Raw genomic sequence first — 23,413 nt, 5'->3', positions numbered from 1 at the left:
TGCTGCCATTTCTGCCCTCAGTGCTGTCTTTGTTGTGGCAAAGAGGAGGGCTTTGCATTGTAAACCGAGATGATTTGTGAACAGCGTGATGAAAATAGTGTCATGATTAAACAGACGAAAAGAAAAAAAAAGAGACTCCTCTCTCACTTTCTGCCTCTGATACCTACAGAGAAGGATCATTTTTCCCAGGCCGTTCGACTGGAGCTCAGTCGTGAAAATAATAAATGCTAGCAATGGCAGAATGAATTATGTCTCTGCTAAAAATGTACATCATAGCCAAAGGAAGAACCTGGCATGTAATTATAGCAGCATTAGAAATAGCAGCACATGCCTCATAGTGTCCATTACCTTCACCTAAAACTCACATTAGAAATGATTTCCATGACATATTTCATATGTCTATGAATATCCATTGATACTTCTCTGTTTAGTGCCTGAATGTAATTAGTTCAAGCGTGGCTGCATACACCTTAAGTATTTCCCCTGAAGACAACAGGAAACTAGGAATGACAGAGTGTAATAATGTGTTTCTAATCAGCCATACTTTTGGAAGATGGCATCAGCGAAGGAGTATTTGAATTTGTAATCAAAGCTGATAATTCACAAAGGGGAGCTCCATTAATCTGGCAGGCTCTAGATGGCTGCTCGTCTTTTAAGAGAGCTGTTTTGATGAGGATTTTCCCTCCAGCCTCCTCTCTGTTCCTCCTCTCTGAAGGATTTTCTGTTGTTCGTCTTTTATTTCAGGACTGTAATGACTGTCTGCAGTGCATCTATCAACAGACAGCCTTTGAAATCTCTGAAGTCTGCTTAACTGATGCTGTCACTCTCTATGGTGCCTTTCATGTGGGCTCTGAATCTAGAGAAACAATCGTCTTCGACTCTTTTTAATAACTTGTAGAAGCGATGTCTTTCATGGGCTGGTCAAATGCATTTTTACAGTTAAGAAAAGCGCTGCTTGTTTAGATATGAAGTATTTATTGGTTGTGAGATTTTAGGGTCTCAAGAAAATGCATTTGTCCATTTGGGCTTTGTCTGGTGCTCCATTTAACTCCACAGGGGATCTGGCTGCAGATGAAACACAGCTGTTGACATCAGAACTGACAAGTGAGAAACATTTGTGCTTTATCTGTGAGCTGACAAATTGGGCATTGCAGAGATGGGGATAGATTATCTTGACATACGCCTGAGTCCAGAAAGCCCAGCTGAAATAAACAGTTCTCTTTCCTGCTCCGTGATGGCTGGATGAAGAGATGGCTGTACTGGGTGGTTATACTGATGGTTAGAGGGGGTCTCTCAAACCACAGAGCAGAAAGAAAAACACAGAGAAGAAAAACAATTCCCTCTGACATCAGAGGAAAGGCTGCTGCTGAAATTTAAGCTAAGATTTAGATTGAATAAAGTGTGCCAGATATTTTTATGGAAAAATCAGGTTGCCAACACCTGGTCCAAGTAAAATGACATCATACATAATCAAAACTTTACAATATAACATGAACTAAAACTAATTACCTTAGCCTGTCAAGAGTAGGGTTATGTAGCAGCAGGTTTCTTAACTTCACCGAGTCCCACTGACTAGGACTGAAATACTTTTAAACAAAATCTTTTCTGAGTGAAATAGCTGCAGCATGGGTGGTAATATTAGAAGCCAGTATAGCTGTGTGAAGCCAACAGAGAGGTTTCAGACCATTTAGAGGGCACTGACTTCAGCAGAGTCATCAACTATATACACAGCATGGGATGTTGTGATCTCCTAAATACTATCCTTCAATGTTAAGTCACTGTATTCACAGCTTGTACTTCTCCGTGGGGATCAAACAGCACAGATGTAGACTTCCTGGAGTGTCAATGCTTGAACTGACCCCTCTGAGTTCAGGCTGAAGCAGGGATGAAGGGAGAAAGCGTGACTTTGCTCCCATAGCTCCCATAGTTATGGTAAACTTACTCACAACTCACACTATATCTGTGAGAAACTTGCACAGATATAGATAGACAGATAGATAGATAGATAGATAGATAGATAGATAGATAGATAGATAGATAGATAGATAGATAGATAGATAGATAGACAATGATAGATAGACATAGACATAGACAGATAGACATAGATGATAGATAGACAGACAGATAGACAGATAGACAGATAGATAGATGATAGATAGATAGATAGGTAGATAGATAGATAGATAGATAGATAGATAGATAGATAGATAGATAGATAGATAGATAGATAGACATAGATAGACAAACAGATAGATAGATAGATAGATAGATAGATAGATAGATAGATAGATAGATAGATAGATAGATTTATTATATTTGTTTGTGGATGTGTCTGACAAAAGTCTAACTGTGGTGATCAAAGCCAATTTGTGTGCAGTTAAAGTATGAACATTTTTATTTATCGGAGTATATGCATAGATACACACACTTACAAAGGAAATAATAATATTTGTATGGGATTCTGTGATGTTGCCTTATGATGATCACTGGCTTTGACGCTTCCTCCCTGTACAGTGAACTTATGGACATGGGAGATGTGCAGTCCTTGAGTAAAGAGGAGGAGCGAGGGAGCGTGCGGACCTATTGGGAGAGAGAGGCGGTTCAGCCCCGCTATGGTCTCAGCAGCAGCGGCTCAAGGAGTAGTACCAGACCACTGTGTTGTGCAGGAACAGGCATTACATAGCTTAATCCGCCAGCGGAACAAATGAAAACGAAAACTACTCTTTCATGTGGATTAATTCTGGGGCGAGACACTTAATCGACGCGCAAAGCTTTTTAGGCAAAGCTGGACTGACTGACAAGGACTGAGGCAGTAGCTGCTGTACGATAACGCCGCCGAAGGCTTTATCTTGCTCGCCGCTAAGGTTAGTTAGCTTCCATTGCTGGCTGTCCGTCGGTTTGGGGGGCTTTCTGTGCTGTTGTTGGACGATGGGGTCCGGCTATTCTTTGGAGGAGAAACACGGCTACATAGCAGTATTGACCGTTCGGAGGCTATGCGCTACCTTACGGCTACACTTCCCATCAAACCTTTAGTCCGTGAAATGCCAGAGAACAGGTCACCTAGCTGCTTGCTCACCTCAGCACACCACTCCTAGTTGGCTGCCTCTCGCCAGCTCCTTAATTATTGTATAAATCAGGAACACGTGCTACATGGCTAGGCTGGGCTAATAGCTAACGCTGCTAGCTTGCTAAGCTAGCTAGCTGTCAGGTCTGAGTGGGTTAGCTAACAACAGATTGAAACGAACTGAATTAATCCAGCGTCTGTTTTCTCTGTGTGAATACGATAGTTAGTCCACACACGGCATCACTAATATCCACTCCCAATAAATAAGGTCCACGATCTGCCGTGTCTAAATATTTTCAGCTAGCCATCTGGCTAACTTAGTTAGCGTGCTAACTTGACTGCACAAAGCGCCCGGTTTGATTTTGTAAACACTGGTTTTGCATGAAGTTGACTTAGTGCGGTCTAGCAGCAGGAAATCTAACTTTAGCCGGTAACTCGCTGCTTTGTTATTAAAGCGTCGCTGCTTTTTGCTGACTGTAGTTGTCCGTAGCTGTTTTGATGTCAAGTCACTGACACAAGAAAATAACACTGGGATTAGTGATAACTGTTGGTTGTCACAATGATGAGTTGCTGCTGTGACGGTGGACATGTGTTTGAGCGAGACAGTGGTTGTCAGCCTCTGTTTTTAAACATCTGGACTTCATTTGTTGCCAAGCTGCTGGCAGGGTCACTACTCTAATAATCGATATCATTGTGGCTTATTTGTCAACTGGCTGTAATGTCAAACTAGTAAGAACAGGCACATCTTTAAAGACACACCGTGGACATCTTAATAGGACAACCAAAGCCTCTTGTGCAAAGCCAAGGGACATAACATTACCCCAAATTGGATGATCATTAACAAGAGGCCAGTCTGTTTTTGTCTGCTGCCAAAATCTGTACATCCACATCTATGATGCGTAATCTGTGTCCCTCACTTGGTAGTGTGAGAACATTTCTGGGCACCTCAGAGCATCAAGGTGACTGGAATTAAATTATAGCTTGAATGAAGTTAATACACACTTGTATTTTTATACTAAACTATATCTAGTGTTGCACCAGCACTCAGAATTTCTGTGAAAAGGGAACCATTGACCTCAGATACTTCGAACAGTACTTCTTCACAGCGATGTTGTGCTGAGTGCATTGAATCTACAGAATGGTTTCATTTCTATTTAAATTTGACTTAGAAAACTGTTTCTGTTAAACTCACAGACACTGGAAAATGAATTACACATTTACAAATGTTGTTTCAGGATATTTAAACAAAACAAACAAACAAAAAAAAACCCCAACGGATTTCCACACATTCCTGTGTTGTTCATAGTTATTCTTTAATTTCCACATAGACATGATGCAATCTATCTTAGGCTGTGTGTGATTTTCCTCAGGTGAAGCTGTGAACAACCTTGTTTATATAGGCCTTATCACATGATGTGTAAATACATGCAGATACAGTAGATTTAGTTTTATGTGCTAAAGATTTGAGATTACCTCTCTCTGAAACTTGTCTCGTTCCACATAAATAGTGGAGGTAAAGAGGAGACGTGTGTTGGCTGGTGAGCATATTTCAAGACCGGGAACATTAAACCAAAACCCTCTGCATAGCTAGATACGATTAGTGGTAACTGAAACATTCTTTTGTAACTTTGGTGAGCTGCTCTTTTTGGTTATGTAATCTAGTTAACCTATGTCCCCCCCTCAGGAAATAGTTTAGCTGATGTGGTAAGCCTTTACGTTTATTAAAAAAAAAAAAAAAAAGTGCAAGAAACACTGCATTCATAATGTTTACATTCTTCACTGGTCAACTACCCTAAGGCTTATTGTGAAACAGAAATTCTTTAGTCGAAAATATTAATAATGTCTCTACTCATTTAGATTGCATAAGTATGACAACTTATTTACTTAACCAGCAAGTTTTAAGTGTTCTTAATATTGCAGATTCATAACGCTATTAGCACCACTCTGCTACAACATAAGTATTCTTACTAGGGATGAATTTCAGGTAAACGATACTAATCCACTTCACTGAATGTAAACATCTACATTTAGTTACCCTTTCTTCCTTCTTTTGTGTTCTTGTGTGTGTGTGTGTGTGTGTGTGTGTGTGTGTGTGTTTGTTTGTTTGTCAGTACTATTGATTTATTTAATCTGTAGAGTGCAAAGATGCTTTGGGGTGATGTAAGAACTGAGGCTGGATTGAAGAAAGAAGCCACACTTTCTCAAACACCTGTGTTTACAAATATGTTATTTCAGGCTGCAGACAAGAAGCTACTCTAACTACAGTACAAGAAGAATATTCAGTAAATGAAATGGACAAAGATCTAGAGAAAGACTAAAGACCAAGAAAGGTGGACACTGAGCAGCCAATTGGGGCCAAGTCTTTTTTTCTACCTGACGGTTTGGTTAATTTGCAATAGTGATGCAGTTTAACTTGTGGTTTCAGGTGTTATACTGGGCCTGGAGACAGTGGATGTGTCTGACAAGACAGTCTAAAGAGCACAAAGTATGTTAATGACCTGTTACTGTGTGACATTGCTAACTGGAGTTCTGTGTGCTCATTGTACAGTACAAGCTTAACAGTTTGGATTTTAAAGAGTTAAATGAGAGTGAGGAGATATCTCCCCCTTATCCAAAAGGGTTATGGGGGCAAAGATAATCCTGTGCTCAGTGTGGTGCCTCAGGGAGACTGTTTCACTGCTAGTTCAATTTCTCCTCGTATTATGAAACACAACACAGTTATGAAACTGGAAAGGGGAGAATTCTAGCTCCTTTTATTGTCGGTGAAAGAAGAATCCTCACAGTGAATTCATGAGGGAAGAAAACGAATGTGGCATCATCATGAATCACAGTATATTTCTATTAAAATTCAAAGTGCCCTTCAAAAGCACAAATGTGAAAATTTGTCACTGTTCAGTGGTGCTATAAATATAGATAGCATGTACTGTCATTTTGATTATTAATCCAGCAATCAGATATTTTTTAAAAAACATTTAAAAAAAAAAGTTTTTATTGTACAAAACATATCAATGTATATTTGTAATTATTTACAGTTATTAGATTGTAATGAAAACATACAAAAATGTTTCCCAAAACTACATTGTTTCAGTAGGATATGTCATTGATGTGACATACTGGCTTATATAATTTATAAATGGGAAGACTAGATATTCCACTTACACGTACAGCATAATAGGTAATTGCTTTTGGTGCAGTTGTGTAAAACTTTGAGGACATGTTTTGCCCAATCTTTTTTGTGGTTAGAAAGAACATGTCTCTAACTTGTCTTCTTTCATCCTTAATTGGGTTTATAAGCCAACCATCAGTGTTTCACACCATAAATCATATGGTTATGTTTAGGTATCAGCAGTGGTTGAGGTTTAAAACTGTAAAAGCTGCAACACAGACAAGCTTGTTAGGAACAATACATAGACTGGGGGCAAGAACTCTGTCAGAGGTTCTAGTGACCTAGTTCCTTTACTACAACTTGATTGTTTTGTTTTTGTCTTTTTATCTTAAGGCATAAGGCCTTTTTTTTTTGCCAACATGCACGTGTGGACATCCTGATTTGTAGTGCTGAATGAAGATGACAAGAGCTGACAAGAGCTGACCAGAGCCAGCGAATGTGGCCATACAAGAAGCAATTCTACATTTCTGCTTGGTTTGTTATGGATTTTCCCAATATTTTGTATCTGATCTAGCCTGTGTTGAAATCATCAATATTATATATTTAGATTAGAAGGTTGGATTTGACATAAATCACAAATGTCAGAAACTGCCCTGTCTGCATTAGTGTTCAAAAGTGAGCGTCATTTGTAATTTAGGCAAATCCAGTCGCAGTTCTATTCAGGTGTAACTGTTCCACCAATTAGTGTTTCATTCAGCATAATGAACTGAAATTTTAGATTCACTGTAATTACAGCACATGAAACAATGGCTGTAGGGAAATGATACAACTTTGGTATGTTGTGGTGCACTTTATGAACCGTTAAGTTAGCATGCAGAGACCAAAGAGGGAAATATGAAGCAGTCACCGTGAAACTGCCTCCCAGGCGCATTCCCTCCTCCCACCCAGTTTCTCTCTCACTGAATGAGTAACAGCAGCTGTCTGGCATTTCTTGCTCACTAGAGGACTGCACCTGGTAGGTTTTGTGTGTGGAGAATGTTATGCTTGACTCAGTGTGGTAGAATATTTTGATCAAGCACAGCTGGCTTATTGCTATGCCTCAGATTACTTACAATCAATGTGGCATTGAACTGGACACCGTACCATCTCAGTGTCAGTGGCTGCACTGGGAGGGTGAGTTCTTGTATTTGTTTTCTGGCACTGCCAAATAGAAAAACAAAACAATGGTTATCATGTGCTATTTGAGGAAAGTCCATTTCTTATATTGGCACATTCAGATCCGGCAAGTAACCATTAGCCCATAGCCTCATGATTTCCCCCATCTTTAATGCTCTCCTGCTTTCACATGTAGGATGTGGTTATAAGAATGCAGTTGTGAAGGGGAGGGGGTCAGAGTGTTGGCCTGGAGGTTAATGGGTTCTGGAAACATAGATTGACCTCGAGGAATTTGCAGTGGTGCAATAGTAGAAATTCAACAAATCCTTGCAAAATATATTTTTTTAGAGCTAGCATTTTTGACTGCAGTCACATTCAGTTATTTTTAATATTTGTCAGCCATGTTTCCTGCATAAAGTAATCAAAAACAAGCATTTCAACTGATTGATTGTTTCCCTCCTGGAGTTGTCCTCTCAGGACTTCCAAGGTGTGCACCAGTCCTACTGTAATGAGCACCACCTATTTGAATCTAAGTAAACTAGTATAATAGTAGTAAAAATGACCGTACCCTCTTAGATAAATGTAGTTTTATGCTGTTACAAATTAAGAACATTTTGTTTTGCCTATCAAGTTACATTCATTACTTTCTCTCTGCACTTGTAATGGTAGGATAACCAGGAATAAAAGATGTTGAGATGTAATTGAAACCATTGAGAGTGTGTGGATGTTCTTCTGTGAACCCACTTTAAGCTCTAATTTCATTACTGAATGCACTTTGAGTAAAAAATTAGTGGTTTTCTGAAGATTTGTCTAAGGAACACCAGGTGTTCTAACATTTGTAAAGATTATTCTTTTCTCTCATAGGAAATTGGCAGTATAGTTACCAGTGACTTTGGTAATACAGTTTTCTTGTGGCATCGGGGTTTGAAATCGTATTTAGACTTCTCCATCAACTTTATGGGGAATAATTTGCCAGCTATATGTAATTCAGTGATAGATTGGACTGATACGCGGTGCTGTCGCAGTAAAAGTATGAACCTGTCACTGGTTTTGGTTTTATCTGGAAACTTTGCTGCCCAAGCAAGTAATCACAAACACAAGTAGCCAAATTTTAGCTCAAGTTTAGTTTCTCACTTTGTGCTCTCTCTTTCTCTTTACTTTTTTTTTTTTTTTTAACATGTGTAGTAGACCGTGCAGACACTGCTAACATTAAACTCCTCCTCAAAATATAGTGTTACACAAACATAGACCATAGCCTTTAGGCTCTGTATACTTTCTCAGTAATAAAATTAACATTCGCTCAAGGCTTCTCAGTAAAACTCTATGACCTTTTGAAAATAGCCAAAGTAAGTCAGCATCAATTCATTAAGCTGCTGATTATGTTACCTTTCAGTCTAAGCTGTAATCTAAACAAAAAATCTTCTGTGCCCTAATGTGGGAATCATTTAAAAATGTTTCAGCTGATTTGAATGTGTTCCTGAAACCTGGAGGGTTTTATTTACAGTTTATTTACATTTACAGTTTTATTGATGTTCTTCAGTGGAATTTACCCATGCATAACTAACTTTAAGTACGTTATAATAGTCTATCAAAGGAATTTTAGAATATGTCCACAAAACGTTGTGCCTGACAGATTTGTCACATACACAAAGTTATGATCCAACACAGTTTCATTAGGGTAAGGCACAAACACTAATTGGTAAGGTTTACAAAGGGATTGTGGTTTGGGTTAAAATAACCTTTGTTGTCATGGTTACAGTAATAAACATGGATAAGTTTGTGTAATGGTCAAGGATTAAAAAAAACTGGGTCACAGTGGAATCAAACAGTAGTCTCCTGTAGGAAAGGCCTGTGTTTTCTGACTCATCCATTACAAACTCCTCTTATCGCAGACTTTGTGGGTTTATATACTATCTCACTTGACTACGACTTTTTTACTGGTCCCCTAAATATAATGTAACTATTGGTTGTAATACAAAGCTGCTGGCACCAATGACCTATGGACATTTTTAAAAAGAGGACAGTCTTCTCTTTTAGCATACCAAAAGCGAGACAGCCAGCAGATTAGCAGAGATTAGAAATGGCTCTGCTGTGAGTGAATCACTTGACTCTTACGCAACAGAGATGACAGCATGTTACAGGACATTACGCTTGTTTGTGGGTAGTGTTATATTTATGTCTTTGATTAGCTTAGCTTTTCCACTAGGAATGTGTGTTACAGCATAGTCTGTTTTTCACATTCTGCCAAGCGTGTTGGAAAGGGCATCCGAGGGCACACACACCTTAGAGCTGGTGATCTTACTGGGGAATTGTGAATGACATATAAGTGAAAGGTATGAAGGCCTAAGTGCAGTGTAATTACAGGTTATAGTCTGCTTGTGTGGGAGCACTGAACTCCTGTCTTGACATGTGCACTGGATCCATGACAGTGCAGTTTGGAACACATCAGTCCTCTAAATGTCTTAAAACATCAAGCTGTGGGTGTGACGTCTGATCCGTGTTTGCTAATGTTTGTGTTTTTCCTCCATTAAATTGTAACTTGTCCATAATTTAAGACCTTGTGAATCAAATCTAGGTAAGATGGTTTATATTGTCTGTGCAAATAACATAGGCACATATGGTCATTTGTGTTTGGCAGTACACACATGGCCACTCTCAACACTTTAACCCACTCCCCCATGCACGCACACACACACACACACACACAAACCCTCTCATGCATAAATGGAAGCTCTGTGAAGCTGCTGTCATGAGGGGCAAACAGAGGCACTCGGGTTGCATGCTTCCATACAGAGGAACATTTCAAAGCTCTTGAATAATTAAGTAGCAACAAGGAGGAAGTAGGTCAGCCCAGCAGACAAGTGCATCCCTCAGTTTTATTTCCTGTTCCTCAGGATGGAGAGCTGAATGTCAGGTGGGCTTAAACAACAGGCTTTCACAGACAAGTTGAGACCTCAAACATCAGCGCTGTCACATTGTGTCCTGCTGAGCAGGGGTGTGTTTGCTGTTGAAGGGTCTGTGTTGAGAGATTTTATTTTTGTCCATCAATAATGAAAAAATAATCATTTGCAGCATTGATTGATTAGTCATCAGTCAAGTCTGTTTTTGGGGTGCGCGTAATCAATTTAGGGTATTATCAAGGTGATATTAATTAGTCATTAGTTTCCAGGATAAACATTTTTTTCCCGTAAGTACCTGAACTAAACTTGAGGTGATAATGCTTTTGGACACTTTAAGTGTACATGGATTTTTGAACAAAAACACAATATGCAAAACCTGATACAGGTATCAGGTTTTGCATATGACAAATCAGAGGAGTAATTCAAAGGTAGAACAGCCTTCTTGATATTCAGAGCTGAGTACATATATTACTGTATGTCTAAGATTCCTTAAGATGGTGCAGTGTAATTGGATTTAGCCAAAACAGCTATAGATTTGTTGCCGTTAATTGATTAATTATGTTGAACTTATATCTCTGTTGTCAGCATGTGTCCGCAAAGAGAGGATGAAGCTTTCAGATCCTGTGGTGTGTTTTGGTGAAGTGCCTGGTCCTCCATGGTTACAGGGAGTTGTAGTTGGCTCAGGCAGTATGTGAAGTCCCCAGTTTTACACTAGCCAGCAGCGAGGGGGAAGGGACAGTCTTATGTAATTTCACATAGTATCTCTGAGGTGGCCAGCAGCCAGGGAACAGGCAGGAAATCCAATAGCTCCTCTACTGTCCAGTGTGGCTACAGCTGGATGACCACATCTGGAAGTACAGACCAACCAATAATTTGCCTTTTTTTTTTTTTTTTGTTTGTCTTGTCTCTTCCTTGTCAGACATGTGCCTTTTAAATCTGATATGCGTACATATGTTAAAATTTGAAGCCCATAACATGTTTTTGGTTATTTTAAAATGTATTTCGACATTTTGATGCATTTGTCCATCAGTACAATTGTGCTGTAGAAATGAAACATTTACACAAAAAAGAATAAAGAGATTGTTTGTCCTGCTCATAGCTTAGTAATTACATGCAAGTTGGTAGAATTCAGCACCATTGGAGCTGTGAATAGAAACCAGTCACCCTTGCCCGATGTTGCCCTGCTTTCCGTTTTCATCACCCCTCACTGTTTCATTTGTGGTTTGTAAAAGTTTACAGCCTGCCGTGCTGTTGTACTGTAATGCTCTATGTACACTAATGCAAAAAAAAGAAAAAAACAAAGTGACTGCACTGACCTCTCAACTGATGGTTGAGTCGCTGATATTTAAGGGGCAGTCCTAGAATGACCATAATGCTGCACTCAGCACTGGGTTCCACTAACAAAGGGCTGCCTGCTAATGTTTAAAAACAGAAAGCAGAAACTGCAGTTTTGAGTGCTAGTCGTGTTGATAATCACGTTTTGTAAATACAAGGTAAAATGATGTTGGAGCAGTGTAAAAGTTTGCATGCTACTGCATTTATTTGAATTAAATTGGGTGGAATTTCAATGTTACTAGAATTAAAATGGTAGTTATTGGACAAAAGCATGTACAATATTTTTTGATTTTGTTGCCTAACATTGTCAAAATCTGAGAAATGTCTCAATGTTTGATTATAATGTGATTTTATAATTTTGCCTTAGTACATTAGCGTCCATTGCCTGACAATGGTAAGCCTATAGATAATCTGCATTAAAGATTGATATACTTAATTTGAACATTGTTTATATTTTAGTAACACTTCCATTTTCAGTTTCACAATCACTTCAGCTGTTGTTCACTCATCGCTGGTGGTTGCAGGTGTTTTTTATGCTAATAGCGCTGTGATAGGAAGTGTGTTGTTCAGTTAGATTCAAAATGAAAGGTGTGACAGGCTGTGGTTACTTCTTTCTGTGTGACAAATTACAGCAGCGTCACAATTGACTGTGGGTGTTCACACTTTGCTCACAGTGTCTTCTTTATGACTTGTCTGTGATGACCTCAGTTTTCCTGTTGAGTGGAAATAAGGCAAGAGTATGTGGAGTATGGTTGTTGGGATGTTCTTTGACCAGCCGGGTACTAATAGCAATGCTCTAGCCAACTGCGTGCCAAGAGCTGCACTATATATTAAGCTGGTGCAGCGGCAATCACCTACTGCATTTTAAGGCCTCTCAGTGTCACCTAAGATTTGATTTTACTTCCATGTTAACTCATTCTAATGCTCGACTGTCTGCCGGTAATGGTTGAGGGACCTTATTAGTTTGGATTTAAAGATTTTTGAGATTTTGATGGCACTAAGTCATTTTAGACTGGCAAAGCTAAGTAAGATTAGGTTTGTTGTATTTTGTAGGGAGTTTTTGAGATACTTGCGAAAGTATACACATGTTCATCTTGTCTGACAGTAGTGTGTTTGACAGTAACCATTTACATTATGTACTCGACATTACATTGATCATGTGCTGTCTTTGCCCTATTGAATGTCAGTTTGACAGTGTCTACCAGGAAAGGGGCATTCAGCCTGGTCAGCATTGTTTGGATGTCACTGCTAGGCAGTGTAAAGGACATTGCACCAGGGTTTGTTTTTCCTGCTATTGTCTCATGGTTAATTTAAAGGTGTTTCAATCAACTTCCCTTTTTTTTACTGGCTGTTGTACTGTGACTTCCCCATCTTTGCTGTCTTTTGATTAGTTTTGCTCTTGGAGTGCTGTTTCACATACCCAAGGTTACAGGAGTTTAAAGACCGAGGATCTATTTCAGAGAAAGTATTAGGAAACAATTATTCAGCCTTAAAAGGGAAATCAGAAATAAGATTGGTACCCTGGGTAATGGCGGTGTTACAGAGTAATCCATAGATACTTCTGATAAAGCAAAAAGTGGGTGAGGTCAACTGGAAAAGGCTTAAGTGTTTCCACTGTCTGAATTGTGCCTTACCACATAGAGTGACCTTGCTTTTGCAGCCTGACCTTAAAAATCCTCTGGGGCACCAATACTGAAGCTTCAGTGGATTAATTGCTCGAGCTTTGTTATATTTGGGCGAATGGGTAGGGAGGGTGGGAGTAGAATGTCCAGCAACTAAACCAAAGGACAACACAGCAAAAATATCTGCAGTGTGGAAATATTTGAAATTAGAAAACCAAAACTGTCCAGTAGCCAGTTGTAATGCCTGCAGTGCCAGCATTACACAACGTGGCAGTAACAGAACCATGTTGAATTGCTACTAATTTGATATGACACCTAAAAAAATAAACATGCTATACGATACAGTGAGTTCACTCATCATGTTTTATGATTCACTGCCTCACATAAGAGGAAGTAGATTTGTTTATTTGAAGTGTGCACTGTGCAGTGTGTTATCTAGGAAAATACAAAGGCATCGGGACTCTGGCAGATGCTCAGTATTGAAATGACTTTGATTGGGGAATAGCCTTGATTGTGATTAGGGTTGAATGATTTTGGAAAATAATCTAATTGTGATTTTTGTTTTTTCTAATGTTGCGATTGTGATTTATTATGCAATTATTTAATTTCCTCATCTTTTATATTACTTAATAAACAAGACCAATAAATATCAGCGACACCATATTATAAATACAACACAAGTTATGTAACATCAACATTAATTTGAAAGTCAGCCAAAAAAAAAAAAAAAAATGTGCAGCTTGTAGAAAAATGGAAAAAATCTGTGGCTTTACTGCTTAGTATTTAGATTATTTAAAGGCATTGGAATAAACGTGAATTTCCACATGGACTTTTGAATTACTTTCATATGGAGTTATGCTTCAAGCATTTCTGTCAGCAACCTCTGTCAGGTGGTGTTTGACTTACTAACTTTTTTTTTTCTTTCAAGCTCTTGATACAGGTATAGGTGAGGTAGCAATTGGTAGCAAGGCAGGTTTTTGACAGTACATGACACTGCGTGGCATTGTCTTTTTTTTTTTTATAGCCGAAACTGATGTAATGTTCCTCTTTGACACTAAAGTAACAATAGTGTCAGGTTTGGTCAAGCCCAAGGCCATTGTACAGCAGGTGAAGATACAGCATGGCATGCCAACTTAATGCTTCTTCTGATGATTGCTCTACTCTTGCTTAAATGTGTCATGTGAACAAAGTGTAATTACAGGCTTTGCAATCTGGTTTCATCATATCATCATATTATTGCAAGTGCAATTTTGTGCCCTAATCTGGACATAACTAAGGAAAAAAAGTCATGACATTTATTCCTCAAAATGCATAAGATGAGTTTTTTTGTATAAAATAAATCATTTATGTTGTAAGTAAATATTTAAAAATCTTTTGGAAAGAAAGCGTTTACATGCATGTATAGTATTTGAGAATATTGAGACTTAAGCGAGATCCTCCTTGTTCTGGGCCCTTTGGTAATGAGGCTCCAGGGAGATAAATCCTTATGAGACCTGACAGGGTGCCACATTCCTAGGCTGAGAGGCCTAGCAGCCCCCCTCCCCTGGGCTCAGCTCTCTAGGGCACTGCTTTATAGACTTCTGATGTTGTTCCCGGACCTAGCCTTATGCCAATTACTGTACACTCATCTGCCTATTCACAACAGCCTCATGCCTTTGAATGGAGCCAACATCTCTTTTCGATAAACACTGGCTAATTGTGAATGTTTTTGCTGGCATCTCAATGCCCTACTGTGTTTTTTTCTGTGTAAAAATACTGACAGATATTTTTATGGGTATGTTATTAACAGTGCTTTAGTGTCTTCACGTTGATGGGTTGGTCACAGTCTTGGATCTATCAAGGTCCAAGCCATGCTATCAGGGGTCTTGCTATCCAAAAAAGAGCTACAAGCTGTCAAATTCCTTGTACTCTTATTTTGGAGCTCGACTGTCAAGCTACTAAGTCAGACTACACAGAGATTTGATGAACTGTTTATGTCAGTAGAATAAAACTGATTGTTGAAGTCAGCCTCCTGCTCTCTGGAAGTCATCTGTGCACTTGGTGCTAGTATTTCCACAGCCTTTCCTAAAATGGAGAGGGAGGGTGGGGGGTAGGAGGATGAAATATTGGCTCGCACTGCTGAAGGCTGAGGCCCAGTCTACACTGTGCAGAACACACACTAGAGTGAGAGAGTGAGGTGACTGAGTTCATTCACAGTGTTGGCTGTGAGCCATCGCCTTGCCTGTGGGTGTCTGTAGCAGTGCCAGTGCATGTGTTTAGCCTCTCGTCTGGAAGGCCCCATTCGCCTCAGAGTTTATGTCAAAGCTCTCTTATTGTCTTGATCCTCTCATCTTGATTCAGGTTTTGTCCTCTGCAAATTTTGACTGCTTTCAAATTTGTTTTCCTCCTTCTTAGGGGAATCTCTATTGACTGGACAATAATCAAAAAGGTGTTTGAGGAGGATGCCTTTTCTCCCCCTCTCTCTTTAGGTGTTTTCAGATCAAACAGTTCTAGGAATAGACTTGAGAACTCCAGACCTTTAGGGCCTTTTTCTGTTTGTATTAACACATCCATCGAATAGGAGCACTGCAGTAACGTAAGCTGGCTGATGGTGGGTATAGTAGCATTGGCCTAAATTAGTCTTTGATGAATCAGTGTAAACAAGCTCCACTCATGGTTCCTATTGTACTGAAAAGTACCTATTCCAAAGTAGGAACTAAAACAGTGGTCTAAGAACTAATATAGTTCTCAGTGGAGTGGACTCACAGAAAAAGCTGAACTTCCCCAAAATGTTCTGAAAACTATAAAAAAGTTCCTACGGTCCAAAAGTCTCTCTGTCCTCTTTTCCTGGCCCCTGTTAAGTATGTTTACAATCTGTGTCAGTTTTTTCGCATGTAGTGTTCCAGCAGTTGTGAGGTCTACTCAAAGACCTAAGCACTTTTCCATTGGTGGTGTGATGTTTTATACAGATCTGACTCACCAAAAGATGAGTTTCTTGAAAATATATTGGAGCCACAGTTCAGACTACTTGGCACAAATTCTCTAGTTTGTGTGAGAATTTCAGCAGTATTTTCTTCTCTTCAGGCCTGTGTTTACAGAGCTGCTCTGTTCTTTACAGCCAGAGCCATGTTCGGCCTTTTGTAATAGAGCGCTTTGCGTAACTAAAATCAAGTGACACTTTGTGATGGTCGAGCAGGAAAGGAAGGATAGATGGTGCCTGTCTTTGTGCTGGAAAAAGAAGAGTCAAAACCAAAGCTGACAATGGAGTCTGGCACTCTGGCTCTCAGCTATAAATTTTACTGTGCCAAGAATGTAGATGCCTTGTTGTGTTGTCTGTAGTATCAGGTCCACACTGCTGCAAAAACCATTAAGGACATCATGCCACGATAGGTACCTTTATACATGGACAACGATCTGATACGTACCTCAATACAATGTGGTACAATACGATACCAGTATATCATGCCATATATTGCCATACTTAATATTATTTTTAAAAATAGTGCTGAAAATGCAGCTTGCTGTGTACCACTTACATAATCTAATAATAGGCAGGCACATCTCAATATATTAACTGATTTAAACTATTTGGCGAATTTTCGTGTTTCGTGAACGTAAGTGTTCTTACATTCAAATTCACTCTAACATAACATTAAAAAAAGTGCCTTAAGCCTCAGGTCATGCACAGAAGACTGAAGTCATTTGTGTCTTTTCTGACTGAACTAAAATGTAGAGTTTAGTGCTTCCAGAAAACAACACAAAGCGTGTCCAGTATCCTTTACTGCTAGACTAAGTGGTCACTGACTCACAGCTTACATTTTGGAAAATTCTGCAAATTAAACCATAGCAGCTTGGGAGAAAAACAAAATTTTCCACTATGTTGAACATTGAATAACATAATAATGAAGTGCATGTGCAAATTATTCTTACATTCATATTCACTATAAACATGAAAAAAGTGCCTTAAGCCTTAGCTTATGCACAAAAGAATAGAGCTATTTTTGTTCAAGTCTTGCACCTGAGTAGAAATTTAGTTTAGTGCTCCAGAAAACAACCAAAAGTCCACTGACTAGACTCAATGGTCAATGATCAGCTTACAAAAATTTACCATCTGCTTCAGTGTCTTACCTCAACCGTATTAGTTGAGAAGAAAAAACAAAACCCACTATGGTAAACAACAAACAGAACAATATATTAAGCTATGACCCTTTCTTCCCCTATGAGCTGAGGATTCACTTGTCCGGACGTACTGGGCACTGCTACATCCGTTATGTGTCTGCGAGATGGGATAACATAATGCGTGTTCACCATTAGCTGGTGTTGTGCTGAGTTCTACCTGCCCGCTGCGAGATGCATGCACTATTTGGGAGCGTGCATGGCTACAGTGAAAACCCCCAAACTAATGGTTTCTAAGGCAAAGAGCTGTTTAAAAGAAAAAGAAGTGTTTAAAAGTTTTGTTTTTTTTTTTTTTTTTTTGGCTTTTAAAGGCACAAGTGTACAAGAAGCACAGGGTCCATTTACTGCTCTGGCTGAGGAAGCCACAGCTAGCCCTGACAGCCTGAGGGTGTATTCATATTATAGGCTGGAATATCGATATTTTATTGTTTTAAAAAATATCGATATATATCTAACTATCATTATTCATTTATTGCACAACCTTATTTGAGGGTAGCTGACTTAGCATTTGTGCTAGTGAGCTAATATTTGACCATTTATAGATTGACTTTGGCATGACAAGTGTTTTATAGTTTTTAATCATAATTAATATTTAGGTGTGAAATTATTATTGAAAAGTTATTTTGTCTCCCAAAATATGTTGGCAGTCATCAGTCTCCACATAGAAGGATTCTAAGATGCTCACTAAAGATGTGGATTTTTCATGGTCAAGGTTCATGTGCTAACACCTTCTAAATGAATAATTTTTGTGTTGTAACAAGATCAAAGTCTCAGTTATTAAGGATTAATTTATCACACTTATTGAATAAACAAAGAAATGAAAAACTAGATGTAAACAGTTAAATTGACTTTTTTTCCCCCCCGTTCTTCACATCACATTTGCTTTTCTGTTCAGGTAATTGCAGTGCACCTAGATCACTGTGTCTTGTCAAGGTGTTCTGATGCGTGCCAAGTTGAGAGCCTAAATCCCTACCACAGTGCCTCTTGTTGTGTGGTTCACACAGCCACAAAACATGAGCTGTGTGAGAGAGCCATCATTAGTCAGAGGCGCCCAGAAATGGCAGGAGTCCTAATTTCTCAGTTGGCAGGAGTCACAGGGACACATGTCACGAGTGCTAGTCCACCTACTATTACTATCACAGGCTGTTTGGAGTGCCTGTGAGTGGTGCAGTAACTGGCCTGACAGAACTGGTCGTTGCCCACAACATGAAAGTACAAAAATCCCACTCAGGGCTTGAAATGAATTTCATATATAGATAGGCAGCATTTTCTCCAGTTTTAACAATACAGTTAAATGTTCTGTCTTTGTGTGCTGTAATTTTCATGGACACTGTAATAGGATTATGGCTCCATCTTGGCTGCTTATTTGCTGTCGTCTGTTCAGAATTTACTTTAGTTTTCGCAGAGATGGTATGTGGGGATGTGCTACAGTTTAGCTCTTGCCTGTTTATACTTACTGTTCTTAGGCAATAGACAGACGGATGATGAATGAAAAGGAAAAACCTGAACACTTGAGCCCTGCAGTGCACAGACCCGTTGGATCTGCTATGCTGTGGGGGATATTTTACTGGCATGGTTCAGGTCCACTTACTCCCTTAGAGTGAAGGGCCACTCCAAATCAATACAAAAGTTGTTCTGAATGATCACCTTTATGCTGTTATGAAACATTTCTGTCCTGATGGGAGTGATCCCTTCTGACATAGAAATGCCCTTCCTGAGACATTTTATTATTCCGTTAATTTTTCACTCTTCAGTATGACAAACACCTTGTGGATGAGTCCGATCTGGATTGCATAACTTCATATGAAGTTAAAATCCAGTGGCTAACTCACTACCTTCACCTCTCCCTCTCTTTCTCATTGGGGTATTTATGTTGCCAGTAAACTCAGTTTTTTTTTTTTTTTTTTTTGCTTTACCAGTGAGCTGCTTGACTTGGCTGGTCTCTGTCTTTGTGTCCTCAGTGTGAGGACAGTGGGCCATTCAGAAAGAAGTGAAGGAGGGGTTCAGTCTAGCAGGTGCAGGGAACCTCACTCCTTTATAAGGAGCACTGAGGGGGTGGACAGCTGTGGTCGGGAGGTGATGACATTCTGATATCCGGAGCAGACAGACACACACGCTTTGATCTCTAACTAGTGTAGAAGTACTGGCCAGAAAATCTTTCTTGCATGTTGCACAGCTTTTATGAATAGTTCTTTGCAGGTATGGCAGTGTCCAAGACAGTTTCACTGTCTGAGATAGCTGACGACAAAAAATGTCTCACGGCTTGTATTTTTCTCTACAGGATTCTGGCTAAGAGAAACGGCCAATAATGCACAGCATCTGCTCTGCAGCCACACCCACTTCCTGCTCGTAGAGGAAGCGGCTGTGCTACCATGTCCTCCCATTCCCAGTCTGTGCCGCCGGGCCGGAGGACTGGACTGGACACACGGCATCTGCCAAACCCTGCCACTCTACCGCTGCAGCTGCAGCGGGCACACACGGTAAGGAGTAAAGCTATGTAGTGTATTTAATAGCACCGTCTGCAGCTTTTTTTTTAAAAAAGATGAAATCATATGAGAGATTTTATTGTGGTTGAAGGTCTGACTTGGTGGATATTTAGTAATCAGGGTATTACTCCAAACCATTAGAGAGGGACTAACTCCAGGGGCCCCCCACTGTTTTTTTTCCCCCCGATGTGTGCACAACACTGCCAGGTTACAATGTTGTGCACACATGACTGTTCCCTCATTAGATGTTTGAGTTGAAAGTTCATGTTGTCTTCATGGGGTCAAATTAAGGCCTTTCCAATTTCCAACCACATCTTCTAATTATCAAGATTATGTTCTTCCAAGTATTGGAGACAAAACTGTTTGTGGTTCAAAGAATGGGCCTCTAGCTGATGCAAAAGTTCACTCAGTGACCTCCAGGGTTTGCATGCCTTTTTTGTACTTGTTTGGTGGGAGAATCCAATGCTTACCCCCCAGGCTCCATGCAGCTGCACCTCTAGTTAATCCTACCACTCATTCTCGTCGTCACATTCAGGAGGAGATGAGGGTTGACTGGTTAGCAGAGGTGCACCTTTACAGTAGCTCAGCGTGTTATCCCACTTGAGTGGGTAACGAATGGAAGGAGAGCAAGAAATGAAAGCTGGTGTTAACATGGCAGGATATTACAGACGAAATAAGGCGAGGAAATGAAGAAAAAGGCTAAAAATATTGTAATATTTTGGGGGCCTTTGCATCATTGTCAAAAAGAAAGGATTTATGCGAACAGTGTTTTGTTTTGTGTTTCAGGAAGTGGGACTGGTGGACTACCACTCTCATCATGCCAGGGATTACAGTTCCCACCTGGCCCAGCCCCATCGCCGTCGGCCTTCCTTGCTTTCAGAGTTTCAGCCTGGGAATGAGAGGTAGGTGCATCATGCTCATATATAAGGCCCGTTCCCTTATCAGCAATGTATTTCCTTCACTCTAGATGGCACCATGTTTAAATTCCTGGTGTATTTCATTTTCTTATCGGTTATACATTACCTAGTAGGTAATATAAGTTGAAAAACAGGATATAAAGTTGCACAAAAATAACCTCCTGAAACTTTAACACCTCTGTTTGTAGGTTGCATAATATTTATAGATACTAGAGGTGAATTGTGGTGTCAGTTGTCAGTTAATGCGCCTTTAGTGTATTTATCCTTTTTGAGTCTTTACAATGGTGAGATCAAGCATGCTCATTGGGAGACTCATGCAGGCTGCATTTTAAGCAGCATTATTCTGCTGCAGACTCTTACTGTTAACTCTTCCCCAGTGTAATCCTTATGTAATTGGCATCCACAAGCCCTTCCTCCCTAACTTTGTTAAATGGCTCTGTGGGGCAATGGAGCTTACAGAACTTTGCCATCTTCAGCAGTCCAAGACATGCAAAGCATTGTATGAATAGCACTCTCTCTCTCTGGAGACTCATGTCTTGTCCCTACCAAAGGTGTATATTTATATAACTTTTTTTGAGGATGAGCCTGGATGGGCATTTACGAATAATTTATGTGTTTTCTATGAATTTTGTATGATCCACAGTCACAAGAATATATATATTTTTTTCTCCTCACTTGATTTTCATGGCAGACCTTCTTGCACATGTTATACAAGGAGTATGTCTGTTTAGTGTTGGGCCAGCATCTTTAAGTATCAGTCAGACAGGATTATGGTTGTCAATGTAAAGCACAGAGCTGTGTGTTTATCAGTCCGCTTGGCTTAGCCCACAGTGTGGGAGCACTGCTTCCCACCAGCTCCTGATTTGCTGAAGCCCTTCATGAAATCACTGGTGCTTTGGCAGTCATCCTTAGTATAGTTGATGTTGTTTCTGCCAGACTCTTTTTGCAACTTCTACTGTAGATCAGTAAAGTTGTTTTGCAGCAGATAAAAAATAACCATCCTATCAAAAGGGGAGACTAGAAGTTAGCCCATGTTTCTTTGTGGAGACTGTGAAATACATGCTAGTCTTACTGGCAGGGGTCTGTGGGTGGGGAGTGTTGTATATATCAGGCCTTCAGTGTTCTTTCAGAGGCCTTAGAATCCACTCTGGAGCCCTCATTCTGTGCTCTTATTCAGAGTCTCAATAGTGTAACCCTGGCCTTGGCAATCCTTCAGTCTGTATTCCTCACAGATGTATGCTTGTCTTTTCATAATTCTCAGTAATTCTGCACCACGTCTCCATTTGTAGTAAACTCAGGGTTGTCCACATTCTGACAGAGGATATCAGCAGTAATATAGTCTTAAAAACTGTTTTCTTTAAAAGATGGCACCATCTCTTTCTATGCAGAGGGATTTATGCATCCCCTTGCTCTTTAATTATCTTGGACTCAAGGCAAGGTGAAAATGGTGCTATTTAGTTAATGCTTCAAATATACCAGAATTACAGGTCAGAAAACCACAACAGTATAATCGCTGGTGAGCCACTGTGCTAGTTGTTGTTTCATCCTCCTCTTTACTCCAGGCAATATCTCACTCACTCCGCCTCTTCCCATCTGTCTGAGATCACCCAGGCTTCTTGAGAAGGGGAGAGAATACATTTTATGGCAAGCATAACAAGACGGTCAAACCACTTGACTCTGTGTGTGTGCGTTTTTTTGTTTTTTTTTTGGGTCAGAGCTGCCAAATGGCCAGAAATTAGTTTGTTGATTATGTCATTTAGCATAAGTGTACAGAATTACAGCATTTTCCAAATATTTGCACAAATAGTTCTAAATAGTTATCCCCCAACTTAATGACTATGTCATGTTAAAGTGGCTGGTTATTTTCCCTAATTCAATTTATTATTTACTTTTATGTTTGTAATTAATGTCTTTCCATGTTTTTTCTTAGAGTGTTATAATATTTTGGTGTTCTGGTACGATCTTGCCACAACTCTTTAAATGTTAAGGAGTTTAAAACATTATTGCTGCATTACTGAAAAAAAAAAATCTCAATCTGAGCATTGATTTCTTTCCTCACCTTTACCTATAACCCCAGTGCTTTGTGGATTACAAAGGTCACTTTTTAGAAAATAACTCATAGTTGCTCCGTTGGTTGTAAATATATGTCCTGTTGTCTGGGACATTAGGATGTGATATGTATTTTTGTGTTCAGCCCTATTACTCAACTAAAAGGTGAAGGTCGGAACTAATTTTGCATGAAGTTTCTGGACTCTACCCATTGTCCCTACTCTTCTGTGCAGTCTCTCATTTCCATTCATCCCAGCTGTGATGCAGTTAGCCTGCTTTCTTTATCTATGAGCTGTCCCTGCATCGAGCACATTTGCAGAGCCGCTCCTCTGGGGAGCAAGGAAGTGATTGGCAGCACACAAATGCCATAGTGCTTTCACAATAACAGACTGCTATCAGCACACATGATCTCTGTTCTTGTCGTACTGGGGCCCATGCCAGTAAGAAAGTGATAAGAGGTATAGTGGGATTGTATGTTTGGTTTTCCCCTTCTCTGTCCTCCCCACTCAACCCAACATACCACCCAACTCTTTCTCTCAATCTTTCTCTCATCCTCCAGACAAATCCTCCCTAGGGATCAGATTTTTCTGCCTGCTCTCAACAGGGAGAGAGAAAGAAAGCTGG

The 23,413-nt window shown here is 39.7% G+C and overlaps 1 protein-coding gene across 10 annotated transcripts in view; it reads left to right on the top strand.

Annotated features, from left to right (window-relative positions):
• The first annotated feature begins 2,620 nt into the window (after nt 1-2,620).
• Nucleotides 2,621-23,413, top strand: part of ncor2 (nuclear receptor corepressor 2) — an 82,016-nt gene continuing 61,223 nt past the window's right edge. For 4 of the 10 annotated variants that reach the window (XM_026322858.2, XM_026322856.2, XM_026322857.2 and 1 more), the window contains exons 1-3: nt 2,622-2,864; nt 19,619-19,817; nt 20,610-20,725. In XM_026322858.2, coding sequence (XP_026178643.1) covers nt 19,710-19,817; nt 20,610-20,725 — 224 coding nt within the window. In that variant the 5' untranslated portion in view covers nt 2,622-2,864; nt 19,619-19,709. Of the gene's footprint in view, nt 2,865-19,618; nt 19,818-20,609; nt 20,726-23,413 lie in introns of those variants that run through there. The other 6 variants (XM_026322855.2, XM_026322854.2, XM_026322860.1 and 3 more) reach the window with 4 other exon arrangements.

The sequence above is a fragment of the Mastacembelus armatus genome, chromosome 9 (assembly GCF_900324485.2).
Source record: "Mastacembelus armatus chromosome 9, fMasArm1.2, whole genome shotgun sequence".
Taxonomy (NCBI): Eukaryota; Metazoa; Chordata; class Actinopteri; order Synbranchiformes; family Mastacembelidae; genus Mastacembelus; species Mastacembelus armatus.
Note: the sequence above shows the minus strand (reverse complement) of the source record. Positions and strands in the feature narration are given on the sequence as shown.